This window comes from Diadema antillarum, unplaced genomic scaffold, assembly GCF_040938485.1.
Source record: "Diadema antillarum isolate AM-2024a unplaced genomic scaffold, OU_Dant_1.0 scf00000017, whole genome shotgun sequence".
Classification (NCBI taxonomy): Eukaryota; Metazoa; Echinodermata; class Echinoidea; order Diadematoida; family Diadematidae; genus Diadema; species Diadema antillarum.
Window position 1 is genome coordinate 721,429 of NW_027270906.1, and position 26,564 is coordinate 747,992.

The 26,564-nt window shown below is 36.7% G+C and overlaps 1 protein-coding gene across 1 annotated transcript; it reads right to left on the reverse strand.

Moving 5' to 3' along the window:
* Positions 1-5,337: 5,337 nt before the first annotated feature.
* Positions 5,338-25,135, reverse strand: LOC139726192 (vacuolar fusion protein CCZ1 homolog). Its single transcript, XM_071637263.1, has 14 exons — positions 25,058-25,135; positions 22,153-22,250; positions 21,619-21,712; positions 20,735-20,857; positions 19,731-19,814; positions 18,434-18,609; positions 17,038-17,119; positions 15,856-15,914; positions 14,459-14,573; positions 13,792-13,825; positions 12,125-12,239; positions 11,143-11,289; positions 8,152-8,279; positions 5,338-6,448 (listed from the first exon to the last, which is right to left on the reverse strand). Exons 1-14 carry the CDS (start codon positions 25,133-25,135, stop codon positions 6,393-6,395), a joined length of 1,389 nt encoding a protein of 462 aa, XP_071493364.1. The 3' UTR covers positions 5,338-6,392.
* Between the last annotated feature and the right edge of the window lie 1,429 nt (positions 25,136-26,564).

Genomic DNA, 26,564 nt, shown 5'->3' on the forward strand with positions numbered 1-26,564 from the left:
CATGTGCTTATTTTTTTTTTTTCATGTATACATGCATTCTATTCTTTACCACGAATACAGACTAGCAGTGTCCAGGGCAAGCCATCATGAATTACAAATAATGTATTCATGTGCCTTAGATCAAGAGTCCAGAAGCCTAATCAGCAGAGCTCTGAAAATTAAAGGTGGTATTCATGGTATTCATGTCTATTGTTCAGGGTCATTGTAAGCACACACTCACATAAACATACCTGGTTCTTGTGTAAAGTTCAATTTTGTACCGAGGGTTCAAATTTGACCAAAATCCGGAACTTAACTTTAAAATTAATAACGAGACTGATTCATGCTCTCATATTCAAAACACCTCCGACTAAATTTCATAATATATTCAGCTATTACTCATATCAATAACAGTGTTATCTGATGTGTGGGTTTTTAACTAATAAGGATCAAGAGTGGGAAATGTTTTTTTGTGACACCTAGTACTTACAGCAGTCCATCCTAGTTTCCTTCCTATGATCATTTATCCACTTCAGTATTTTGCACATTTTATTGTTGATGAATTCTGCTTGACAAAGTCAATGACCTGAACAGCTGAAGAGTTTGTTTGCAAAAACCGATAAGTCCATATTTGTCGAATGGAGATATTTGCCATTAAAGGTCAAGAAAAATAAAGAGAATAATAAGAAAATTTTTGCTTCCTTTGACCATAACTTAAAAAATGTACCTTTATATGTAGTGACCAATATATCATTTAAAAGGTATCATTTTGTGCTTTATGACAGAGACCGTACTTCAAAATCTTAAAAAATGGACTTATTGTTTTTTTGCAAACAAACTCTTCAGTTATTCACTGACATTTTTATTTTCCCTTGATGTGCGGCAATGGGATCTCCTTCATTCTCATAGTACTAAGTTGCACGATTCAACTCCAAATATGAAGCCATTTCCATTGCTTATATTGATGTATCACAGATCATCATGCACATGAAATTGTTCCTTATTCTATAAACTATGAAAATCTAAATTAAAATGTATAAAGCATTCATTTCTTTTTTTTTTCTTGATAACTTCCATACTGCAGGAGATTATGTGCAAAGAAAGATTTTGTTTGAAGCAGATGACAATCAATGAGGTTTATTAATCACTGAAAAACACAAGAGAAATCATTCTATCTAGTAAAAACGATGTCTATAATCCACTTCAGATTGCATAAGACTTTAATGTAGATATCGTGATGACTGCTCAACATATATCAAAACACATTGTACTATGTATGATGTATCAGATCAGTACATCACTTGCACCAGAGGCAATGACTGCCCATTGGATGATTACACTGTATGTTATACAGTGCACTCCCGTTATAACGAACACGGTTAGAATAAAATTCCAGTTACAACGAAGTCAAAATTCAGGCTGCAATATTATCCACTCGGTATATTTCTATTGTTTATTTGTTCAGTTATAACAAAATTTTGATATAAAAAAAGAAAAATGCCGATCCTGACGACTTCGTTATAAAGGGGAATCCATGTGCATGTACATTATACATGTAAAGAAGTAAGAGAACCAAGTTTCTCTTATCAGAGCCAAGGCAAACATTCATGATCAACATCAATATCAGCAATCAATGCAGATATTGAAAACATTCATGTACAGTGGACTCCCATTATAACGAAGTCCTTGGGACCAGCAATTTTCTTTTGTTATATCGAAATTTCGTTATAACCGAACAAATAAACAATAAAGATACATGTATACAGTGTGGATAATGTTGCAGCCTGAATTGTTTACTTCGTTGTAACCAGAATTTTGTTATAACCATGTTCGTAACAGGAGTACACTGTATAAAGAAAGACACTAGAGAATTTTTAATGTTTGCTTGTTTGTTGTTGTTGTTGTTATTGTTGTTGTTGTTGTTGTTGTGTGTGTGTGTGTGTTTTTTTTTTTTGAGGGGGGGGGGGGTTTGACAAAATTACAATCATATCTGAATTGGTTACCCTCATCTACATATAATGACACTATCTTTGCTTTGCGATCTTTGCCGAGTGAAGAAGTTAATAGATGTTACACAAATGTCAAATTTTCATCTCTAGACTCGATAGCAATTCAAAGAGAATAACCCATAATTGTGTTTATGAACTGTATGACGCACTGTGCAGTTGAATGTATAACTTTCCATTTCAAGTACAGCCGTAATAACCCCATCTGTGTTTCAATGGACATTCAGTAAAGAGACAGTAAAACTTTCTGGTACTGTACATAGTCTATAGAATTTAATGACTTTATTCAGTAATTTAATATCAACAATCTTCATGTACAAATGACAGTATAAATGCATACCATATATACAGAATGTTGAATCATTTAAAACATAAAATGTTGAAAGTAAAGAAGCACAGGCTGTTACTGGTTCCTCAAAACCTTCTACAAGTCGTACAACAGAACCATCCTACCATGTATGTGACCCTGCATCACAAAACCAACAAAAAGTGGCCAGACACGGATTTTCAGTTGGGGCAGATTCTAAAAGAGCAGACTCTAAGCTTTAAAATGATGTATAACTCAATTCAAATGGACTCTCTTAACCTATCTAAATATTGGAAAGAAAGCACATACTCTTATCTTTTCAAAAGTTATTACAGTTGAAAGTGTATTAAAGAGTGTGCAAAGGATTTTCAAAAAATGAAAAGGGGCCTACTCTACAAAAAGAGGGGTTGTATAAAAACTGATGAAAACACACTTAATTTCCCATTCATTTTATGATCCAAGACTTAAGCATAATCTAGAAGAATAGCTCTTTCAGAAAATATGGAAAACTCAAAACTGACTTGGTCGACCCGTTTCACCTTTTTTGAGTCCTTGCATGAAATCAAGAGTTGCGACTTTCTGTTGGTTTTGTGATGCACGATCACAATCGCATATTATCATGTCAATAGATTAACCAAAACGTATGCACCAAAAGAAAACCTTACAAGACAAGGATTTTTTGTTTTTTTACTATAATTCATCTTCATGTGCACACATCTGACAGTGTTGTGCAAATTGAGCCTGTTTCATTAGACTAGTATTCATGCTCACAGGGTCTCCTCTACAAAGAGACTCAGCAACAATAATTTTGTACTACTCTGTATATGAATATAATGATACCTATTTGATTAGATAGAAATAAAATACTCAAATCTACAACATATAACTGATTCATAAAATAACTGTGTATATGAATGATCTCTGATCTTTGACATATCCACTGACAGCAGATACACAAATCTACACAGAGATGCAGACTCAACAGAAGACAGTCAAGCTTGACTAAGTCAAATCTATTTGGACTGAAGTATCATAGCTTCGACTTAATAGATAAAATCTGACTTATGAGGAGTTAAAATTGATAGAATATAAAGAAAAGAGGATGTCAAAAGACCTTCATCTTAGGTGATTTGACTTATGCGAGGTTGACTTAAGCAAGGTCGACTGTATTGAAAAAGAATAATTTCTAGGATCCACACATTTTATCTACCTCAATATCATATCATATCCCTTTGCAACTCTGACATAGCACAACTTTGACACAGCTAATGAATATCTCTTGGTCTCAAGTTGTTGCGATTTTATTCTTATCATCAGAAAACTATCGAGTGTATCAGAGTCGGGATGATATGCTTCCATCTATGCTTAGTTTGGATGCTAAAGACCTTTGTGTGTCACTGATGGTGACACTTCACTCAGTCGGTGGAGAACTGGTTTCTTACATCCTATTTCTTTAATTCTCTGCACTATTTCATAGATCAGTCTAATCATGGTAGCACATCGTACCGACACTAAACATGATTTAAATGGCCTCATAACACACAAAACAAGGCAAAGCACTGCACAACATGCGTGTTTTGCACAAGGAAATTGACTCAAATCCAACCCACAGCTTTTCTGAATCCCTAACAAAACATTCATTACTTCTTGAGGTTCCTCATTGACAAGCTTTCCTTGGCAGCTAGTACTTGGGTACATTTCAAAATCCTATTGGTATCAGCTTTGAACTCGTTTGCTGCAGTTATCCTGTCATTATCAAAATGTCACCTCTGAATTTCCCTGCATATCTTGCACTACAGAAAGATTAGACGGAACTAGCCAAACTCATTTCATCTTCAAACAATCAGAAAGAACTTAGTAAGAAACAGCCAAACTGAGAGAGTAAAACAGGAACTTTAAATTTGATTTGTGAGTCACATATTAAACAAGAAGTAATTCTTTAAGAACAACAAAGGGCTCATACAAAATATAAATATAATTTTCTCTTACAAAACACTGACAACTTAGACTAATCATATATCTTTTAACACTGTTTATAACTTTGCCTTCTTTCACAAGAAGTACTTTTTTCAATCTACAGTGCATACAAAACAATTGATTTCAAATTTTTGGTAGTGTGAGCCCTATAGAAGACATATCCAAGGTATGGCATTCAGGTAACAGGGCACAATCAGCTAGCATGGTTGAAACTCATTTACATTTACACTTTTACTCCAATGTCATTTGGAGTTTTATTAGGGGGTGTACATGGTGTCAAAAATCTTAAAGGACTGAGAAACAATGGGTGCTAGTGATTCAAGTAATTGCACTTCATGCAGTCAGAGCCATTTGCTACAACAAAATACAAAAATATATTTGACAAAGTGATAAATAAAGTCAAAAGGGGCTTCAACTTTTGACACAAGCAGAATCTTTGTCAGAGGCAAAATGACAAACACAAAGAGCAAACTGACCTCACTGGCCTGCTTTAATAGGATAAACAGTTTTCAACAGTTTTTTACCTGCCTTAACCCTAAAAGGGCCAGGGGGGGCGGATTCCGCCCCCCCCCCCTCGACGTTTCGCGCTATAATTCTGTAACGCGAGAAGGCCTCGTCGCGAGGCTTCTTGACTTTCTTCATTCAAGTCTCGCGCAACTTTTGAGACCAAATTTGCAACGTCCGCGCATACTTTTGCGAAGCCACGCCCATTTTTTGTAACGGAATGTCGCCCCAAAACGGGCACAATTTTGTGATTTTGTGTACATTTCCTATGGAAAACAGTGCTCTGTCATGAAAGTCATAAAAACCTGATTATTTTTACAATTGATCACTTTCATTGATTAATTTTGTGCTAATTATGATAGAAAAGTGGTCAGTGACAATTTCCAATGAAAAAACAAAGAAAAAACAAAAGTTGAAAAACAGAGAAATACATAAGAAATTCTGAAAACAATAAAATACATAAGAATTGAAATGAGTTTCGGAAGTTTTTGTGATGTACAATTGTTGAATATGCTAAAACAGATTTGCAGATAAAAAATTAGACTTTCATTGCTTTTAATTAGGCTAAAATATCATCTTGAGCTTAATTTGCATAATTAATTAATTAAAATTAGAAATTGATTGTTTCAAAAAATCTCATGACACAATCTTGTAGATTATGACGCGGGTCTCACGCATGCAAAATTTCATCGCGGTCGAGGGTTAAGTGATAAATTGTCAGGTGACAAAGGTATGGTGTTCAATGCACAGATTGATGTTGATTGCAATGTAAATGTAAAAGTCCAGATTATAACTCAAGTCTGTCTATCACTAGGCGCTTCATGCCCTACACACTGATCATTAGATACAATGCAGATCTGCACAGTAATGTGCACTATCTCCAGTACCTCATGACTGGTTTTCTCTAAGCCAGCCAAACACTATATGACTCACGACTACACCACTGAGAGACTTTGGATCTGAAATAAACACACATGTTTATTCTGAGGCAACTGTGATTTATTTCGGATCTAAAGTCTGTCAGTCGTATAGTCGTAAGTCTTAGAGTGTGCGGCGGGCTTTAGCCTTCTCTCATGTAACAGGTCAAAGGCTTCCATACTACTAACCATGTAGGTACACAGTTATATATCTGGGTACATAGACATAATAATGTTGTTTATGTACCTAACTTACAAACATTATCAACAATGCACATGTTTGAATTAGGGCCACGCTGTTGCAAGTCATCTGCAATATTCATCTCTCTCAGAGAGAGAAAAAAAAAAGAATTATGAATGCAGAGCTATTAATGAAAATGTGTAAATATAGCATAACAGTCAGCTGTTCTGATAAATTGGTAAATCTGAATAAGTGTGACATCCAGACCTGTTTAGCCATGTTGCAGGAGTTCCTCAGGTAAAATACACTGTTGTCTCTATCCCGTTCATCTGATGACTCATGTGCGATTGAACAAAATAAGCTGCGACATTCAATGTGAATGTCTTGCTGTACACATCTCCATAATTATGCTGTCAAAGGTCCATCCTCCATGACCTTATTGCACTTGCCAATACAAGAGTTCTCCATTTGACCTTAAAGGGTCACATCCAGGTCATAGGTCAACTACCATGCCATTAGATTCAGTCCAGGAAAAAGATGTTTGAGAAATGGCTGGCACATAGCCTCTTCACTTCCTCTGGAATGGGGGGAAAAAGTGTGTGTGAGTGTGTGTGAGTGTAAATGTATGTGTGAAGAAGCAGGATTATAATCAAGCGCCATGAGCACTAAAAAGTGGACCTGTGCGCTATATAAGTAGCCACTGTTATTATTATTATTATTATTATTATCATTATTATTAATGTCATACATCAGTCACTAGAAGGGAATCTTATGCCTGCCTTTGGTCCTACTGACATTCATACTTTCACTGAGAAGTGTACACATTTAAAAGGACCATTAACATATTATGATCTGTCTTTCAGGATCATGGCTTACAAAATGTATCCTGGAAGATTACAAGAATTCTAACCCTGCAGATCTTTATTATTGTTATTAATAATAATAATAATAATAATAATAATAATAATAATAATAACAATAATAACAATAATAATAATAATAATAATAATAATAATAATAATAATAATGATAATAATAATAATAATAATAACAATAATAATAATAATAATAATAATAATAATAATAACAATAATAATAATAATAATAATAATAACAATAATAATAATATCATTATTATCATTATTATTATTATTATTATTATTATCATTATTATCATTATTATCATTATCATTATTATTATATTATTATCATTATTGTTATTATTATTATTATTTATTTATTTATCTATTTATTTATGTATTTGGCAATTCAACATAAAATACAAGCGGACATAGAGGACAAACATATCTACATTGTATGTTTTCTTTTTTGTTCTCAGACAGCATTTTTCTTTCCTCAAAACTCTTCAGTTATTCTGCAGGAAGTGGAATTAAGTTCTACTCTTAAACACAATATTTTTACAGCATGTGAAATTTTCACAAATTGGACCCCATGGCCTTTTTCGCGTCATGAAATTTTTGGGCGAGCTGCCTCTAACATTCAAAGCATATAGTATAGACAAAAATTATCACATGCATTTTAAGTTTGCGAATCTTGGCGCTCGTGAAATTCTCGAAATTAAACTGCACACAAACGTTCCTTGTTATATAGTAACCATGACAGAGGGGGCATACTACACTAATCAAGTATTCATTAATCTATTTGTCAAAAGGTCTTTTGTCCTTAAGTTGTCCAGGAATCTTGCTCTTACAAGACAAGCTGCCCCATAATTCACTGCAATTGGTTAATTCTCATCAGTTTGGATGTCTCCTTGCTTAAAGAAGCCTACTCGGGTGTAACAATGCCTTGCGAATGCTAGTGTAATACAATAAAGATCAATTAGATTATCCTTTTCATGACGATAGGTCTTAGATCACTGGTGTCAACTGGCATAGAAAACACACCAGGGAAAAGCTCTAATTAACAACCACAACAACCACAACAACCACAACAACCACAACAACCACAACAACCACAACAACCACAACAACCACAACAACCACAACAACCACCACAACCACCACAACCACCACAACAACCACAGCAACAACAACAACCACCACAACCACCACAACCACCACAACCACCACAACAACCACAACAACCACAACAACAATAACAACCAATGCATGCCTGTGACTTTTTATGTTAACCCGTTGAGGAGGAGTCATGAGTATACTCAGGTGAGTGTCTATGGGAAATGCTTGTTGTAGCAAAATCAGCCTGTCCTCAACGGATTAATAATGTTTCCATCAAACCGACATCATATTCTGTACTTACCATTGATTTCTATAAGATTGGAGTTTCGTTGGTTGATGACCACGTAAAATTCCCTTTGGTCAGATTTCTTGCCCACGACCCAGTAGTCAGACATCGTCCTCATTAATGTTTCTCCTGCATCATCTGACCTAGAAATAGATAATGACAATTTATAAAATGCTAAAATAAAATTTGGCTTAGAGCAAGATTTTGGCCAAGTGTGAAAGCTGACCTATGTATGGGTGCGGAGATGATCCTGGTGTAAAATTCATCATTTCCACATCTTTGTCCACTGAGTATCAGGTCCATCTGTTCTTCCAGTATTTCATACTTGGTCAAATCAGTCTTTGAATGAAATTAAAGATGCACTGAATTTAATTTCAGATTTTTACATTAGGTGACAGCCAAATAGAGGACATTTTATATTCAAACAAATCAAGTATTATGAGCATAGTATTTTCCTTCACAAATGACCAAATACACAAGTAGTAAATCACAGATACCAAAAGAATGGATTATACTATACACAAATCATCCATAATCATTCACAGTCATATATTCAAAGATTTTTTTTACTGATATCCTCCTTTTTCAAATAACCCACTCATCACTTCCTAGCATAACAATGGCATGCTGCTTTGATCAAGGTGTGATTCAGCGGAGAGGAAATGAGAAGGATTTGATTTCCTGATTGCTCTTAGAGGCCACCATACAACATCCAGATAACCAGGATGTGGTTGGTACAACAAAGTAGAATTATCTGCATTAACTTACTTTGTCAACATCATTGTACTTGGAATTATGCAGAATTCAAGGTCTGTTTATACATCTAGAGACATGTGGCATGCAATGCGGTCATCATGTAAACTTGATCAACAGTATGCGTGAGTTTCCACTTCATATGCTAATGAGCTTAGAAATATGACTGGAAACAATAGAAAGTGAAATTGAGAATTCTGTGATAACCATGATACCATCCCAAATACTACTGTTACAAGTATTACTACTTCTAATGGTACTAATACTACAATGAAGAAACAAATATTCCTTTTGCTACCACATTTCTACTACTGCTGCTCTTACTATTATTTCTACTACTGTTGCTGCTGCTACTTCTACTACTTACTGCTGCTGCTTCTGCTACTACTAATCTGTAAACTCACATTGAAACTACCCTATTGCTTAGTATAGATTGTATTCTGTTCATTTGTGGGCATGTGAGTGTAAAAATCATGTACTGTACAAGCTGCTAATTTCATAGGGGTTTCATTTTTGCAAATTTTACAGCATGCTAAAATATCATGAAAGGTTATATGACATACAAATGCATGTTGATTTGTGCTGATTCATGATACCCTCAACATCACTTTTGCGGTGCTATGAATTTCTAGAAACAATCCATACATTTGTAACAATTTTCTTTTACTTTTCTTCAGATTACTTGGATATGAAAAAAAAACCAACAACTTGCAATCCAAGATTCTGGCTGTGACCTCATCTGTCAATCATTGCTAAAGTACTGATATATCTAACAAAAGACACTGAAATGTACCTTCCCCTGGACTCATTTGTATGTCATAAACCTTGAACAGACAGGCATTAATGCACTTTCGACAGCCTTGGTGTAGAATCCAAAAGCAACATCTCATGAAAATGTCTCTGACGTCATTTGCAAAAAAATCTGTATGCAAAAATTGCAGCTTTCACAGTATAGAGAGAGGAGGGGAGGGGAGAAAATGTTCTATTCGTCTTCTGTGACAAGCTTTCTATGGATTATACCGTCTGTATGGGAACGTAAATGTCCGCTAATCATAGCCAGAGAATCACAGATTCTCTCCTATATGTGCATAGAGAGTCCACTGTACATTGCTTGCTACAGACCCGGAAGTCACATTCACTTCACAATGAGTATTACATCTCCTTTTTGTGTGTGACAAAGTGAGATACAGTCAAACCTGTCTATAGCGGCCACCCAAGGGAGACGGGAAAAGTGGCCATTATAGACAGGTGGCCGCTACAGACGGGTAATCCAACTTTGTGTGCATTGCTTACATGTACATGTATCATCGTTGTATCCTTACGTGTACATGTATGTGTGTACGTATGCACACACCGTGTGTTCCATACATTTAACCATGCCGCTGTATATGAAAGTGTTGCCTAGTAGTATGTGTATTGTCGTGAAGAAAGCTTAACACTAGTGCATTATTATGACTGAATGAGGGATGAATACAGCGGTGGCGATCACTGAACGTTGCCCGCATGGCTACATAGTAGAAAAACACGCTGAATTATCGGCTCGGCTACGGCTCCTTTGGGTTTTTGGCCGCTATAGACAGGTTAGAATGTACTGCGGGAAACAAAATTGGTGGCCGCTGGCCGCGTTAGACAGGTGGTCGCTCTACACAGGGTCTTTAACAGGGCTTTTCTCTCGGGGGGATTTTTCAGTGGCCTCTGTAGACAGGTGGCCGCTAAGGGAGGTTTGACTGTATTTGCACATGTTTGTGTGTGTGTAATGTGAACAAGCATCCCCAATTTTGACCATCTCATTGTAATGGACAATGCTAGTAAGGGAAACGCTTACATCTTCTAGTACTATTAAAATTCATTAGCACTTATCTGCTATAATTGATAGTACTAACGACCATCACTACTACTTTTGTTATTACAACTGTTGCTAGTATCAATGTCATCATGATGATATCTGTCATCATTAGGCTGTCCCCATTACCAGATTACTTCAACATACACTTGTAAATAACACCACTCTGAGAGTAAAGAAATTATAATATAGTGTATCAAACGGCCACCGCACACTATACAACTTTCGGTCACACGACTGACTGACTTTGGATCTGAAATAAATCACAATAGCCTAAGAATAGATATGCTTTCTTATTTCAGATCCAAAGTTGGTAAGTTGGAAAGTCGTATAATAGTGTGTGGTGGCCTTAGAGCACACATGAATTTCAATCTGAGAGAAACAGCATGAGTTTATGTGGCACTACATACTTTTCAAAGTCAGCATTGATGTCGGCAATCAGTCGCAATGTCTCCGGATTGATGTTGGCTGCCATTGTCTTTCTGTCATGCACAGTGGTTTTCTGGGCAAGGTTCATTTGGTTGAAGTAGACAAACTTGAATTCATGACTTGACGAACTGGAAATAGGAAAAGATACCAAGTGACAGAAGGAAGGAGAAATCAATGAATCATACTCAAGTCATTGTTGAGTGTAGAGAACATCTGACCATCATCATATGGGGGAAACATAGCTAGACCTTTTCCTTTCTTGCTCTTGCCATCAATCTAGTCACTTTGTTCTCATTTTGTCGTCTTATATACCATATCTTTATTTGCTTGCTTCACACTATTTGAGAGAACTACTTCAAATGTAAACAGAAAGGAATCTCAGTTAAAAAATCAAAGTATTATTTGTTGTTCCAAAATGAAGAACTATATGGAGAATGAACATTTGCATAATATAATGCCTCTGCCTTTTGGAACAATCTACCCCCAGAATCAAAGATAAATTAAATATCAATATCAATAAATTCAAATCTGCCTTGAAAATGCATGTATTTAAAGTTTAAGCAAATATGAAACTCAGCCATTGTTGCAACTGTATACTCCATAGCATGTCCTTGTCTTGAGTGCATATTAAAAGTGACAAATATATACATGTGTTAGAGATATAATCATTGTTGAGTCTCATTAATCATTATCATTATTATCCAAATTCTATGGGTATAATCAATTTCTCCTCTGTCTCTCCACCAACAGATGAAACATGGACATCTGATATTTTACATCACATACTTTTAGTATGCTTCAATATGCTATCACTGCACACAAATGTCATTATAACCACAACCTTTCAATAATAACAGCAGCATTTCCTATCATAGAATAATTTTATGAACACAAACTTGTCTAATCTTGTCAAAATATGGTCAATGTCCACTTAAAAGGTTTGACATTTGACCCACACCTCACCTTGATGACCTCCTGGCAGCATACTGGTCAGCAATGTCCGAGGCTAGAGTGCTCAGCTGTGGTCCAAGGAAGCTATCTATGTTTTTGTACCACTCTAAACTTGGCAGCTGGGTACCTGGATGGTCAAACATTTTACATATCGTCATTACGGAAAATGATACTCTTAACTCAAACTGACTCATGATATGGACTAAAATTGACTAAATGTGACCGTGCACCTCAAAACGAACATAAAGTCGCACACACTGATTTTGCATGAGGACTGAAAATAAGTGAAATGGGTCAACATAGACGAAATTGACTTTTTCATATTTTCTGAAAGAGCGGGTCTTCTTTTACATTATGCTAACATTTGGTATCATAAAACGGGCAAAGGTGAGTTTTTTTTTCGCAGTTTATCTCAGAACATTTTTGGTAGAATAGTGTGATTAGGTGTGTCTTTAGAATCCCTTTTTTATTTCTGAAAAACCTTGTCCACACTCTTCACTTTCAACTCTAATAACTTTTGAAAGGATAGTGCTACTGCTTTGAAAGTCGGCATTAATTATGGACAGAATGTGTTAATGAGGCATGCTTAATTTCAGTTTAATCTGATAATCCCTTCATTGTTGATACTCTGGTGGTTTACTTCCTATTTTTTGTCCCATTCATCGCACAGCCAGCACGGTTTGGTAAAGATTAAGCGCTTGAATAGACACTGTACTTCAGAGCCTCTTTTCTCAGTTCACACTTTTCCTAAGTGTGTGCTTTCTTTCCAATATTAAGATAGGTTAGGAAAGTCCATTTGATTTGAGTTATACATCATTTTAAAGCTTAAAGTCTGCTCTTTCAGAATATGGTCTTCACTAAAAATTCATGTCTGGCGACTTTTTGTTTGTTTTGAGGTGCAGGGTCACAAATGAAAAATTTGATAAATAAACTTAATAAATGAATATTTCATTTAATATGCCTTGTCCACCTTGGACTACTTAACACAACATGTTGGAATTTCGGAACTTGGGTATTTGTCCCATGTTCATCGTGTCACTGCCGGCAACCAGGGACAGCCTGGTGGTAGTGTCGCTGCCCGGAAAGCAGTAGATGACAGGTTTGAGTCCCACTGGTTCCTTTTTTCCCCACATATTTGTTAATTTACAGATCAGCAGTTGCGATCTTAACAAATTTAATTTGTAGAGGGAGACGAAGTGAAGAAACTCGCACCTGTTTTTTTTTTTTTCTTTATGCAGTTGTATCAAGACAACTGCATACAGCAACAATTCATGATTTTGCTAAATACAATAGGACACGACACCAGAGGAAGAAAGAGCTTGAAAAGAATGATCATACAAACTCATAGAATGTGCTGAAAGCAAACAATACAATGGTAACCCTGACTTTGTTTACATCAAAATATGGTGACTAAAACTAACTCTTTTCAGGTGATCTCCATGTTTTTGTTTTGGTTTCATTTACAACAATGTTTAAACCTGACCCTACACTGCAACTGCAACTCTCCACCCCCTCCCCCCCCCCCCCCTCTCTCTCTCTCTCTCTTTACCATTTCACTGAGCATAAAATTCTTTGGTGATTTAATACGTGTAGAATGGCATGATAAAGTGCAAGGCATCGTCATAATAAGAAGTGAACTTGTTCTGAAACCTTCATGAAGTTTGGCTGGTCTTACTTACCTTCCACCATGAGGCATATAGTGGCACTCATTGCCTGTAAAGAGAAGTAGAAATCATACGAAATAAGGCATAAAATCCACAGCAGGCAGACAAATCCATTAAATCACACATGTATCTGACATTGATGAAGCAAAAGGCTTATTTTCACACCCATCGGTCTATTGACCAGGGGTGTGAGAGTGCTTGCAGAAAAGGGTCTGAAAAAATCTAAAACTTACCCCCCCCCCCCCCCCCAAAAAAAAAAAAGTTTCTAGTGCCTTAAAACTGCAGCATTTTACTGCATTTGAACTGCAAAAAGCCTGAAAAGTTGGTGTGGGTCAAAGAAAAGAAGAAGTCTAAAATCAGATTTAACTGAACTCTCACATCCCTGATTTAAATTAGGCATATAATATCTACTCAATAGAATATCATTCACATGTGTGGCATCATGTTTACATCATGTTTATAGATCTGAGTACACTATCCCTGACCGTTAAATCTATATATGCCTACATACCCAAGTACCCTATCCCTGAATGTTATATCTATAATTTATGTCTATATACCTGACTACACTATCCCATGTAGACCTAGCATTGCTGAATATACCACTTGGATAACAGTAGACAGTGTATCCTACAAAGGATACATATAAAACATGGAGAGAAATGTGCTTGAGTACGCCTACCCTGTAGATGATGAGAAAGAGTTCTTCTACATGGTCACCCTTGCTGATGTGAAGAACAGGAACCTTGTTGGCTGCTGCACTAGGGTCCAGGAGATTCTGGGGACCTACAACAAACCTACGTTAGGTGAAATCACAGGAGATAAATTACAAGGGAAACTCGTTATAACAGGCTGAAATTTCTTTGTTATACCAGGAATCTTAAAACATCTGGGATAAAAACAAGAGAATACAAAAGGATCAAAATGGGACTTGCAAAATTACCTCATTATATCAGGCAACTCGCTAAATGTGACATTGTTACAATGAGGTTCCAAAGCACATGCAGGAGGGACATGTGAATATGTGGATATACTACATTAAATTGATTTAATTGAACACTTCTGTGAACAACTTTATGCGCAAATTCTGTATACCTTTTTAACACAAATCCAGCTCCTGCACATTATCAAATCCAGCAACAAATCGATGGAGGTAAACATTGATTTGATGCAACTCTTTGTCAAGAAAACAGACTAAAGGATTCTGAAACAACAATAATACTACTTAGAATGTAAGTCAATTTTCAAATGACCCTTTCCACTCCTTTGCGGTGCTCACAGCACTTGACGACTTGGTAGGACTCCCATCACTGGAACCAAACCTGCAACTATCATGCACTATTAAACCCTATTCTTGGATAGACATTTCAGCCCCATTGTCACTTTCCAACGCACAAACATACTACATGCAATCACAATAACGCTTCACAGATCTAGTTTCATATCAATACCCCAGACTAAGTCAGAACATGAGTCAGAATTGAAGCCATAGAGAAAGTTTATTTAGATCAAAACAAAAGTTTAAAAACATATAGAAAAATTCAGAACCTTTTCTGAAAAGATTGGGGAAATGCTTAGAACATATACAGGCCAGTGAATCACTGAATTTATTGACACATCTGATATGCCAGCTTGGTTTTATGACTGAGGTATTACTTTCACAACACTCCATCTTTCTAGAATTTGTGAACAAACATGCACTTTGCCTTGAATTTACAAAGAAATAAACCTTTTTCAGAATAGAATACAATTCAGATTTCATATGTTCTTGGAATGACGAAAACTTTGAACTGGAGTTATGTCACTAAAAAAATCCCACAAAAACAAGTACAGGGTAATACAAAAATAAATCATAGCAATGTCCACCAGATGGTTATTAAGAAATGTGCCTAGGACAGAATTTCATATGACCCCTTCCACTAAACTTAACAATGTTACCATCACGCTAATTTTGTTCAATTCTTTAAATACTTATTTCTCCCTTTTTCACTGCTTGCAATTTATGTTATCTTGTCCTACAGGTACTTTTCCTTTAACTGAAAGACAGAAGCGTTAAACATTGGTGATATAATGACATACTTTCCATAGTGAGATGAGCCTCCAGAATGTGCTGATGCTGACTTTGGTGTTTCCCTCAGCTGTTGTAGGAAAGAATGGAACTCATGAGGCTGATTCTTTCAAGGATGATTTCTTCTCTTATCAATGCTATAGACAATTTATTAGAAATATTTACATTCAATAGTATACAAATAATGAATGTTTATGAGTGCAATGGACAGAATATTTCATGAGGTGAAAGATGAAATGATCCATTCAACGAGGCGCAGCCGAGTTGAATGGATCAAAAATTTCATCTTTCACCGATTGAAATATTCTGTCCATTGCACGAATGAAAAACATTTATTATTTGTTTTATATAACGCGTAGAAGAGATCCTTGTCCTTTCATGTTTTATTAATTTAGAAACAAGAGAGAATCTGAGATCGTGAAAGTGCTCACTGGGTGCTTCACGCTATGTAGCGCGCTGTCGCATACATACACTGCAAAACGCAAGCGTATACGCGGGCTCTCAGTGAGCGTGCAATGGAGCAAATCGTATGGATCCAAAATTGCACGGTAAATGAAACCACAATTGCACGGATGATGATGTCATAGTGAAATGGACCGAATAATCAATGTCAAACAACCAATCAAATTACAAGGGTCTCTTCAGGCATTATATAATTTGCTTTACATCATGTTCCAATTCTACTGTTCTATACCCTTCATATCTTATTGAATTATAGAGCAGAGGCAGGAACAAATTCAGGCAAAGGTTAGTCTTTGGACAGCCTGATACTTTTTCTGTACATTACAGGTTAAAACTTATATATGCTCTCAGTACATTACAGTTGATACTGTTCAGCAGCAAACAAAACTATTGAAAAATAATACACTTGCACATTAACAGAACAAAGAACTAGAGAGTATTTCATAAAAGACTCTCATTCCCATGACATTCATGTTTATTCATCTACACATAAACTGAATTAAATACTGTCAGTTCTGCTCCTGGAAATGTCTGTGATTATTGCCAACTGCAATAACTAAAGTTACTGTAATAATGTAGCAACAGCATATATACATAAATATATTCATAACTGATCAGCTTTTCTGTGACTGCTGCCTTGATAACTATATCAAATAATAATGATGCAACATGACAAAAATGTATTCTGGCTTCTGATGTTGAGGCTGGGAATCTATCGACGTAAGAATTACCTCTGTGTCTAGAGATGATGGGATGAGACCTGTAGTGAGATACTTGTAGAGAACTCTCATGTCGTCTTGTTCCAACCCACTCCTGCAAATACATCGAAAAAGTAAAAATGCTGCTGTCATTATCCATGATACTTTTAGTTTGATAAAATCCATCCGCCTAACTCTGGCCCTTTCACTATGCATAGCAATAATACTCTTAGTACATTTCAATTCACCTGCCAGAACTTTTCACTGTGGAATGCTTTTTATGTTTCTTGTAGCAATATTTTTTTCTTGTAGGAAGTTTTCCAAGTTGGAAGTTGTGTGACTTGGTAATAAAAACTAAGCCAGACAGTTATGCAAAACTCTAAGACAAACACAAGATAAACACAACGTGAGTAGCTGTTTGCACAAGACCTCATGCAGTTGTACATGAAATGTCATTAAGTTCACCTTTTTAATGAAATCATGATCTCCATTTATACTGTAAAAGCACAAAATTTTGCAGTGCATTAATTTTCATGCTTTTTGCGCTAAATTTGGCTAGCATGAATTCTAAAACACTTGAAAATATCTTCATAATTTTCTCTGCCCCTGCTCATTCTGAATAGATTGGCAATTGTGAAGTACATATTCAGTACATGACTTAGTCTAGGTAATCTAAATCAGTCATTTGAATGAATAAAACTTATGAAACAAAATCATCATATATATAAAGTGTACACCTCCACAGAAAAACTGAAAAATAAATGTACACAATATGCCAATCAGAGTAAAGTCATATTTTCAGTCACTTTGTGCACGAAACCAATGAGCAGCATTGCACATGACATATAACCATATCACTTCACTAGTTTGAATAGTCTATAATACTCCCTGTTACATAACATTTCAAACTTCAAATCAGTCATATCTTCTTCATATTTTCACTTGACTGCCAGATTATGTAACATGTTTTATTCAAAGCAACCTCCTAATGGTGAATGGTCTGAACTGAACACATTCCTGACATACTGGACAACAGAGCTTACCCAAAAATATTGATGGACATAAAATCAAACTTTGTGCAGATCATATTACAATTAAGTGACCCCTGGCTGGAGTTATCTTGATAAATGGATGATGGCTAGAAAAGATTGATTTTCGTTTCTCTTTCTTTGTTGGCAAATTTTCTTTCAGAAAGCTAAAACTATGTATTTACAGAAGTAATGCAAATAATCATACATTTATACTGTTATCTCTTCCCCTGCAGTTTCCATAGGTTTCACAAGTGGCCCTATACATGATTTCAGAATGACTACCGTAATATATCCAAGGTGCTATTTTTCTATCATAAAATACCAGCTCAATAGAGACACAATGAATCATTTATAAATAGTGATGAGGGTAACCCAGATATTTTCTGGTTGTCACTTACCATACCAGCTGGTTGTTGTACAGGAATGCTGTGTACTTGATTTGACTGAAAGAAGCTTCCACCAAGTTAATAAAACACTGGATTCTAAGGTATGTGTTCTTATCCAACGGCAGGAACTGGATACCATTGTGAACTTCCAGAATATCACAGGAAGACAGACGTAGATTGGATAGATACTGTAGAAAGAAAAAAATGATAATAATAAAAATAATTTAAAAGTTATAAAATACTTGCACAACGATACATCTCTCAATGTATCTACAGATGAAGTGAAGTATTCACTGAATGAGAATCTAAAGATTGACTGAAATATTTCACGGAATTGTTTGTTTGTTTGCTTTTTTCTAGCCTTAGTCATAAATATTCCTTTTATCCTATAATTCATCTACAGATCCCATGATGTCAGTCCACTCTGAAATACAACAAAAACAGATTGTATGTCAACCCTGCTGCAAAGCAACAAATGACATTTGAACTTTGTTCAAAACCTCATATACTTTGCCAATATACCACTACAATTAAATCAGTAAAATGTAAAATGATCTGAGAGAACTATACAGCAGCTGAACACTAAAGATTGCCATCAACTACATTACATTCACACAGGGAAAGGGAGTCTTCATCATAAGAAAAACCTCACAGGTATGTGGAGTGGTACATTTAAGTTTTACAGGCCCAGCTAATTTCTGTGAATTTTTCTTTCTGAAGAGGACATTTGTTTATTATGTGCCATGCTCTACACCAGAGTTGCCAACTTATGTAAAAGCCTTTCAGTACTTTGGTGGCTGAAAATCAGTAACTTGCACCTTTTTTGAGTGAAAATCAGTAATCCTTAACAGTTCAATAGAATATATCACAGACAATGATTTCTAAAATCAGTAATTTGCTTGTAACCTTCAGTATTCTTTCCCAATTTCAGTAGAAATTACTGAAAATCAGTACTAGTTGGCAGCTCTGCTACACACCTACAATTGAGAAGAACTCATTGAATCCTCCTTTAATTTGCTTTGTAAGCTATTACATGCACTATCTACTAACTTTGGGACCAGCTTATTGCAGCCACATACTTAATTGTCAGATACTGAATGTTACATTTGGTACAGAAGTTATCATATTTAGTTAAAGTGATCTACGGGTATCCTGCCATTTCCATATGTCTTAACCCGTTGAAGATGAGTCCCGAGTATACTCGGGCAGGTATCTATGGGAAATGTGTGTTGAAGCAAAATCAGCCCATCCTCAACGGGTTAAGGGCTGCCTATGTGGAGACTAAGGATAGGTAGGTAAGGATACTCACCCTTGTAAAGAAATGGTTGAGTCTATACTTGAGTTGATCCACTCCATGTAGGTTCATGATCTCAGTGAATGTACCCATGAAGAGCTGTAAGACATCAGATATACAATAAATTACCATAGCAACAATCAGTCTACTACCAATGACTTTCAATTACTCTTTATAAATAGTTTTGTTGTTGTTGATACTTATCACTTTCATTAATCCATTCATTCCTTTATTCATTTATTTTATTCTATCTTATTTTTCATCTGTGTTTTTTGTTTTTTGTTTTGTTTTTGTCTTTGTCTTTGTTTGTTTGTTTGTTTGTGTGTTTGTTTGTTTGTTTGTTTGTTTGTTTTTTTTTGGGGGGGGGGAGGGTGGTAGGTGATATATGCTATGCTGTGTCCATAGTGTCCATACTGTTTGTGTCCCAGTCCATATCACCTCAGGATCTCTATCAGGGCAAGATTCATTTGTCATCTGTTTCTCAAATTGACTGTCTCTTGCTGAACACTTCTTCTAAGCCCTTCACCTTTCTCTTGGTAAAAACTGAAACTGGATTCTTTCTCACAGCACAGACTGAAAGCTTAGACTTTACAATTTCCATTTGGCTTTGACATCAATTTCTGATTTCATTTTCTCACAATTGTCTCATAATTCATCACAAATATTGCATTGTACAATCATAGTCAGACAATGAATTTGTGCTTCATTATGCATTATATTTGACACAGAATGTTGGTGGGTGGTAAACGTCAAATTTTGTGGTATTGTTGCATGATAAGTATGCATGCTGGACATACTGGTTTGGAATATCTAATAAAAATATTTCACTTATGGGTAAGCAGCTACCATAATATCTTATTAATAAGTTTACTAAATGTATACATATGTGGATACAAAACAAACAAATATGTGAGTAGTTGTAATTGGGAGAATAGACACCATTCTGGCATAGAAGTTAAATGTTTCCCTTGAATGTAGAACAATGTGAGTGGGCAAGGGTCAAATGGCCGTCATGTTACCTTGAATAGTTGATAGGCATGCTTGAGGACAGCGAGATACACAGAATCCTGGACATCGTCCTCATGGTACTCATGGTATGTCTTTCCCTCTTTGACTTTCTCTGTGTAAGGAATGGTGACAGTCTGTGGCAGGATGAAAGAATACGAATGAGTGTGTATTGACAAAAACATACATTTCTAAAACTTGCTATTTATCCTAAGATACTATCAAAATGGAAAATCCACATGCCTGGATAGTCCCCACCTCCCCACCCCCCCCCCCCCCCCCCCACAAAAAAAGAACTACAACAAAAATTAACATTCAACAACATAATTAACCCATTGAGGACGGACTGATTTTGCTACAACACGCATTTCCCATACACACCTGAACAAGTATACTCGGGACTCGTCCTCGACGGGTTAATATTCCAACCACTGACTTATCCAATCTTGTATACTGTAAAAGTGGATATTTTTGCGCAAGTGATTTTTCGCACTCAGTTGGGTAAGATGGATTTCGCGTGTTTTTACCTCCGCGGAATCAGGGCATTACCTACTGGAACATATGGCATGCAAAAATATTCACGTGCTTTTATTTTCATGCAAGCATCTGGTTGCATGAAATACGCAAAAATTTCCACACCATGAAAATTTCCACTTTTACAGTAATCCATGCCCCCTGCATCCTTTTGGGTAGAGCCAGAACAATTCATTCAATACTAAGTTAACCATTTTGAGCTTGGCACTACAACTGCCTATTTATCAAACTATTGCTATCAGTGCATTGGCTTGTTGTCTGATTGCATGCTTGGGTAGTTTTGCATTGCATAGCACTACCACCATTCCAGCATTTAATACTTGCTAACTTCCATTGTTATCCGTGCCTCTCTCTGACCACTCACCATGATGATCCAGAACTCTTCTTCTGGATGGAGATAAAGCTGTCTTGTTTTCTGGGTGTGCATTGATTGACATGGTTTGTCTGGGTTAAAGTTTCTGAAAATGAAACAGCAAAAAGCAGGATATTTCATACGTAACTGGTGAATCATTATGTTGCAATGGCAAACATGCTGACTAGATCATGCGAATAATATGACTGCAGGCATCCTTTCTTATCATTAATGAGCAATGGTCATCACATATCACATAATGTGCCTAAAAACATGTTAAATGTTTCCATGTCTGGAAAACACAAGTCTTCTTGTTAAAAAAATCCCCTAGATAAAATCTCTTCCTTTCTTGCTGATAAGTTTCTAAGATATTGTAATTTTCTTTGACAACCTATGCTCACATAGTATGTTACCAAAAATATAAATCTTAATAAAAATAGAGTCTAAGCTACTTACATTCCAACCACTGAAATGTGCTGAACATATGTAACAAACTGCCTTTCAAGTTTCATGTTGAGTAAAACAGTTCCATTACAAATTTCTTACTCAGTGAACATGACCACTCCTTCACAAAGCCCAACATGCCTCGTCTGGACATCCAGAGGAACATTGGACGGCTGGTAGAACATGATTTTCTTGTGTTCCTGAGATGTAAACAATAACATCAAGCTATATAAATACAGACAAATCATAATTTTCATCTTAATAAATAACTAGAGTTCCTTGTGGACAATTTAGTTACATGTCTTACTTGATAAATTCAAAGTTCTACCAGGAGTACATAGGGTCTATTCTGCACTGTAGGTATTGGTTTGAAACTCTTGCATCAACTTGAGTTTATTGCAACTAAATCTAATTCAAGTAATTGACAATTTGACTTTTATCAACATAAATTCAAAATACTGAATAATCAGCATTTCATAGAGACTACGTCGATGAAGGACAATTTTTTTAATCAGTCGCAATGGTTTCAAACTCTTCAGACTTTTTATCAATCTAGACCTACTTGTGTATAGAAATTGTTGTTGTGTATCCATGATGATGATGATGATGATGATGAAAACAATTGTGCTTTGCCACCCAGATGCAATAAATCATTAAAATCATGACAGTCAAACTGCATGATTTGCAACCGGATAGTGAACTGAAAGGGTACAACTTACAAGGGTCACTGTCAAACCTAGGCAACTATCCACATAGGCCATTATATGTGCAGTATAAGTGTATACATTGTCCAATGACCAAACAGGAACCAGTTAAACTGATAAAAAAGTGGTACAGCACAGCAATTACAATCAAATTTAAATTCACTGCAAAACAAAAATCATTTTTCGTTACCCTTTTATCTGCAATTCCTACAAAAGAAGCTTTTACACTTTTTATGTTTACTATGACATGTTCTATAGGTAACAGTTTCTTGCAGCTATCAGCACAATTATCAAACGTTTATACATCCTTGACAGTAGCCCTATTCTTCAGTCTGGGAAATCCGCTCATTATCCTAGACTGTACAGTAGGCCTATTCTTACAGTCTGGGGAATCCGCTCATCAATAGCATTATATTCAAACATTACATCCTAGACAGTAGGCCTATTCTTACAGTCTGGGAAATCCGCTCATCAATCTATTTTATTCTATTTAGACCTCTATTTGTTTTTATTTTAACTCAATTTTTGTCAAAACAAATATTTTCCGGACAGAATTTTTTCTTCCTATCATCATGGAGAGTGGACATGTGTGTGTAACAAAAAAAAATCACAGTGCGAACTTGCGACCATTTAGGGCCCTATATATTAAATGTGAGATGGATGAGAAGTGAAGAGGATCAGAGGCCTCATAATTTTTAGTCATATGAGCACTGCACTGCGGGGAGGGAGCCTCTTGAGTACCCCAGGTGCTCATGAGGGGGAGAGAGCCTGGCCCTTGTGAGATGGAGCCCCTCCCCCCCCCCCCCCCCCCCCATGAGCAGATTTCTTGAACTGATACTGAGGATGATACTTGATAGATCTAACGTGTCGTATACTGTAAAAGTGGTTTCTTTCACGTACAGAAACTTTCGCGGTTTGCATCGGTGCCGACTTTTTCGCGTGTGTTTAAATTTGCGGTCGACAAAATCTGTGAATTCACAGTCGGCAAAAACTGTTTTATTTTGCACATGAAACCCCCAAATAGTATTCAATTATTCTTTTATTTATTAAATAGAAATTAAAATCAAATGAAGGCTTACCTGAAATCCCATCTCTTGAGTACTTTATAACTTAACATGCTTGTATAGTGAGGTGCCTGCACCTCGTCAGGGGCCCGAATACCGTCACCCCGCGTAAAATTGTTTTAAGCACACTAAACAAAAATTTATGACCGGGACTGTGTTCAGTACGCTTGAAACTTGGCAGGGCCACCACAACCAAGCAAATTGTGGTGAAAACCGAACAGTTTTTCGCGAAAATCTGACATTTTATTAGTCGGAATACGTGTTAGAATGCTATCACCACTGTCCCCGCACGCATCTTTTACGTGTATGATATGTCTATAGGAACATCACGGTCACCCGCACATGTCTTTTATGTGCTAAGTCTATGGGAACGCTGGTGACGAGTTGATGGGCCCCTTCGGGCCTTCCTTAGCGCACAACTATTCCACATCGTTCGCGTTTGGCGACGATGTGCTCTGCAAATTTTCGATATCGATAAGTGAACGTGTGATTCCATCATTTCAGCATTTTTCCTGTATGTGAAGGGGATTTCATAAAATTTCAGTGACGAAATGTGATTCAAATATGAACAAAAATCAACTATGACGAGGTGCGGGTCACCCATTTATTAAGCATACCTACAATTTGTACTGCGCGGTATCGCTGTGTGTTGGCCATCCACTCAATGCGTGGAATCTTCGTGTGTGCATGTGCGCAATAGCGTCGTAACAAGCGGTGAGTTCAAAAAATTTTCACGTGATGTTAAATTCGCGGTCCAACCTCAAAGTGCGAAAATAAAACCACCGCGAAAGAAACCACTTTTTACAGTAGCCTAACGTTCGTTAGTAGACAGGTTAGTCTCGTAATCGTAGATAATGAAAAAAAAACGCTCAAAAAGTTAGACGAAGAAGAAGAAAAAGAAAAAGAAAAAGACATACTAATTAAAATTGAGGCACCTAAACTTACGCGGTGGGGACTATATCACGATTATGCCAAACTTACACTGTTACACAGTTTATTACACTCACTTGTGAAACTCCATGTACCGGTAACCTTAGCTTAACGTTAGACAGTTCTATTAACGTTAGTGCATACACAACCCTACGCTACTGACTGTCGCCGCTGAGCTGACGAGACACTTCTTCAAAGGTAGTGACACAGACACCAGCGTATGGGACTAAGGAGCGCTGAACCACTCTACAATATTTCGTAAACAGAACGATTTTAAAAACGACAGAATCGACAATAACAGTCTCTTACCTCGCCTTCTCGACATTTTATCTTGGGATTATATATAAAGAAGTTAGCCAGAGTTATTAGGCTCCGTTGAGAAGCCATTGCTGAATGCAGACGTTGCCCACTGTCTACACTGTCCACACAGACCGGCCTGAAGTTAGTTACTTATTCCTCGTTCGATATTCGCCACCTGAAGTTAGTTACTTATTCCTCGTTCGATATTCGCTACAGTGCATACCCTATCTGAAGTTAGTTACTTATTCGTGCATGTTACCATACGCAGCCCTGCCGCTGTCGCATGGGGACGCACGGCGAATCACTGCGTCTGTTTTCTCGTTTGATATTCGCCATGGGGGAGGGGGGGGGGGGGGGTTGGTGGGGTTCATCAACGTTTGTCAGCGCTGACAACTTGAATCACCATAGTAACAGTCAGTGACCAGACCATCTCAGCCAATCAAAACCAAGGATTTTGCTGAAATTGTCAGCGCTGACAAACGTTGATGAAACACCCCCAGCCCTGTCGCTGTCGCACAGGGACGCCGCTTCGCACGGCGTCTGATCTGGCTACTTAGGGGCCTATTCCTCGTTCGACATTCGCAAAAAAGTAGAACAAGATGGTAAGAACGTTGCCCACAAGAGGGGGGGGGGGGGGGGGCTCGGTCTTCTCCCCACTTTTTTTTTTCATAACAGGTTGGGCTAAGACCTTTTTCTTTTTCTTTTTTTTTTGCTTGTCAGCTGAAGAAACCATGAAGTGCCCCCACTTTTGAAAGCGTAGAGCCAACCATAAAACATGTACCTCCCCCAACACACACACAAACACACACACAAACACACAATAATCACATTTTTCCCTGGACGTGGCATCATTTGTTTGTTTTTTGTTTTTTGTTTTCTTTTGTTTCGTTTGTTTCTTGTTTTTTCCCCTTTTTTCCCCTTGTCAGCAGCAGAAAGTGGAAGCGGCATTAGCAAAGAAAAGTAAAGGCCTTTTTTTTGGGGGGGGGATGTTTGGTTGTTTACTTGTTTACTTGCATTTTTGTTTTTTATTTTTGCTTAGCTTTCTTTGTTTTGTTTTTTTCTTACTTTTTACTTTCTTGCTCGCTTGTCAGCAGATCACCAAAACACGAAAGTGGTACCTGAAATAAAAACTAAATGAAACCGATATGATTTAAATTGATGAATATCCTAAAATGCTGGACATACTATAGACTCAAAGCCGAATTTTCTTGACATTGACCTAGCAGAACCCCATGGGCCGCCCCAAGCTAACTTGCCCTGCATTCCCTATATACAGTTTCTCAAGATAGGACAAGTGATTGTCTGGTCCATGCCGTCAGAGGCCCGTCAGGGCAACTACCACGCGTAAGATAAATGAATATGCCAATATACATATAAAATCATTGGGGTGTTTTGTCGAGTTTGACCTACGAAAACCCCATGGGCCACCCCAAACTAACTTTTCCTGCTTTCCCTCAATGCAGTTTGTCAAGAAAGGATAAGTATTTTCCTGGCCCATGGCATCAGAGCCTGTCAG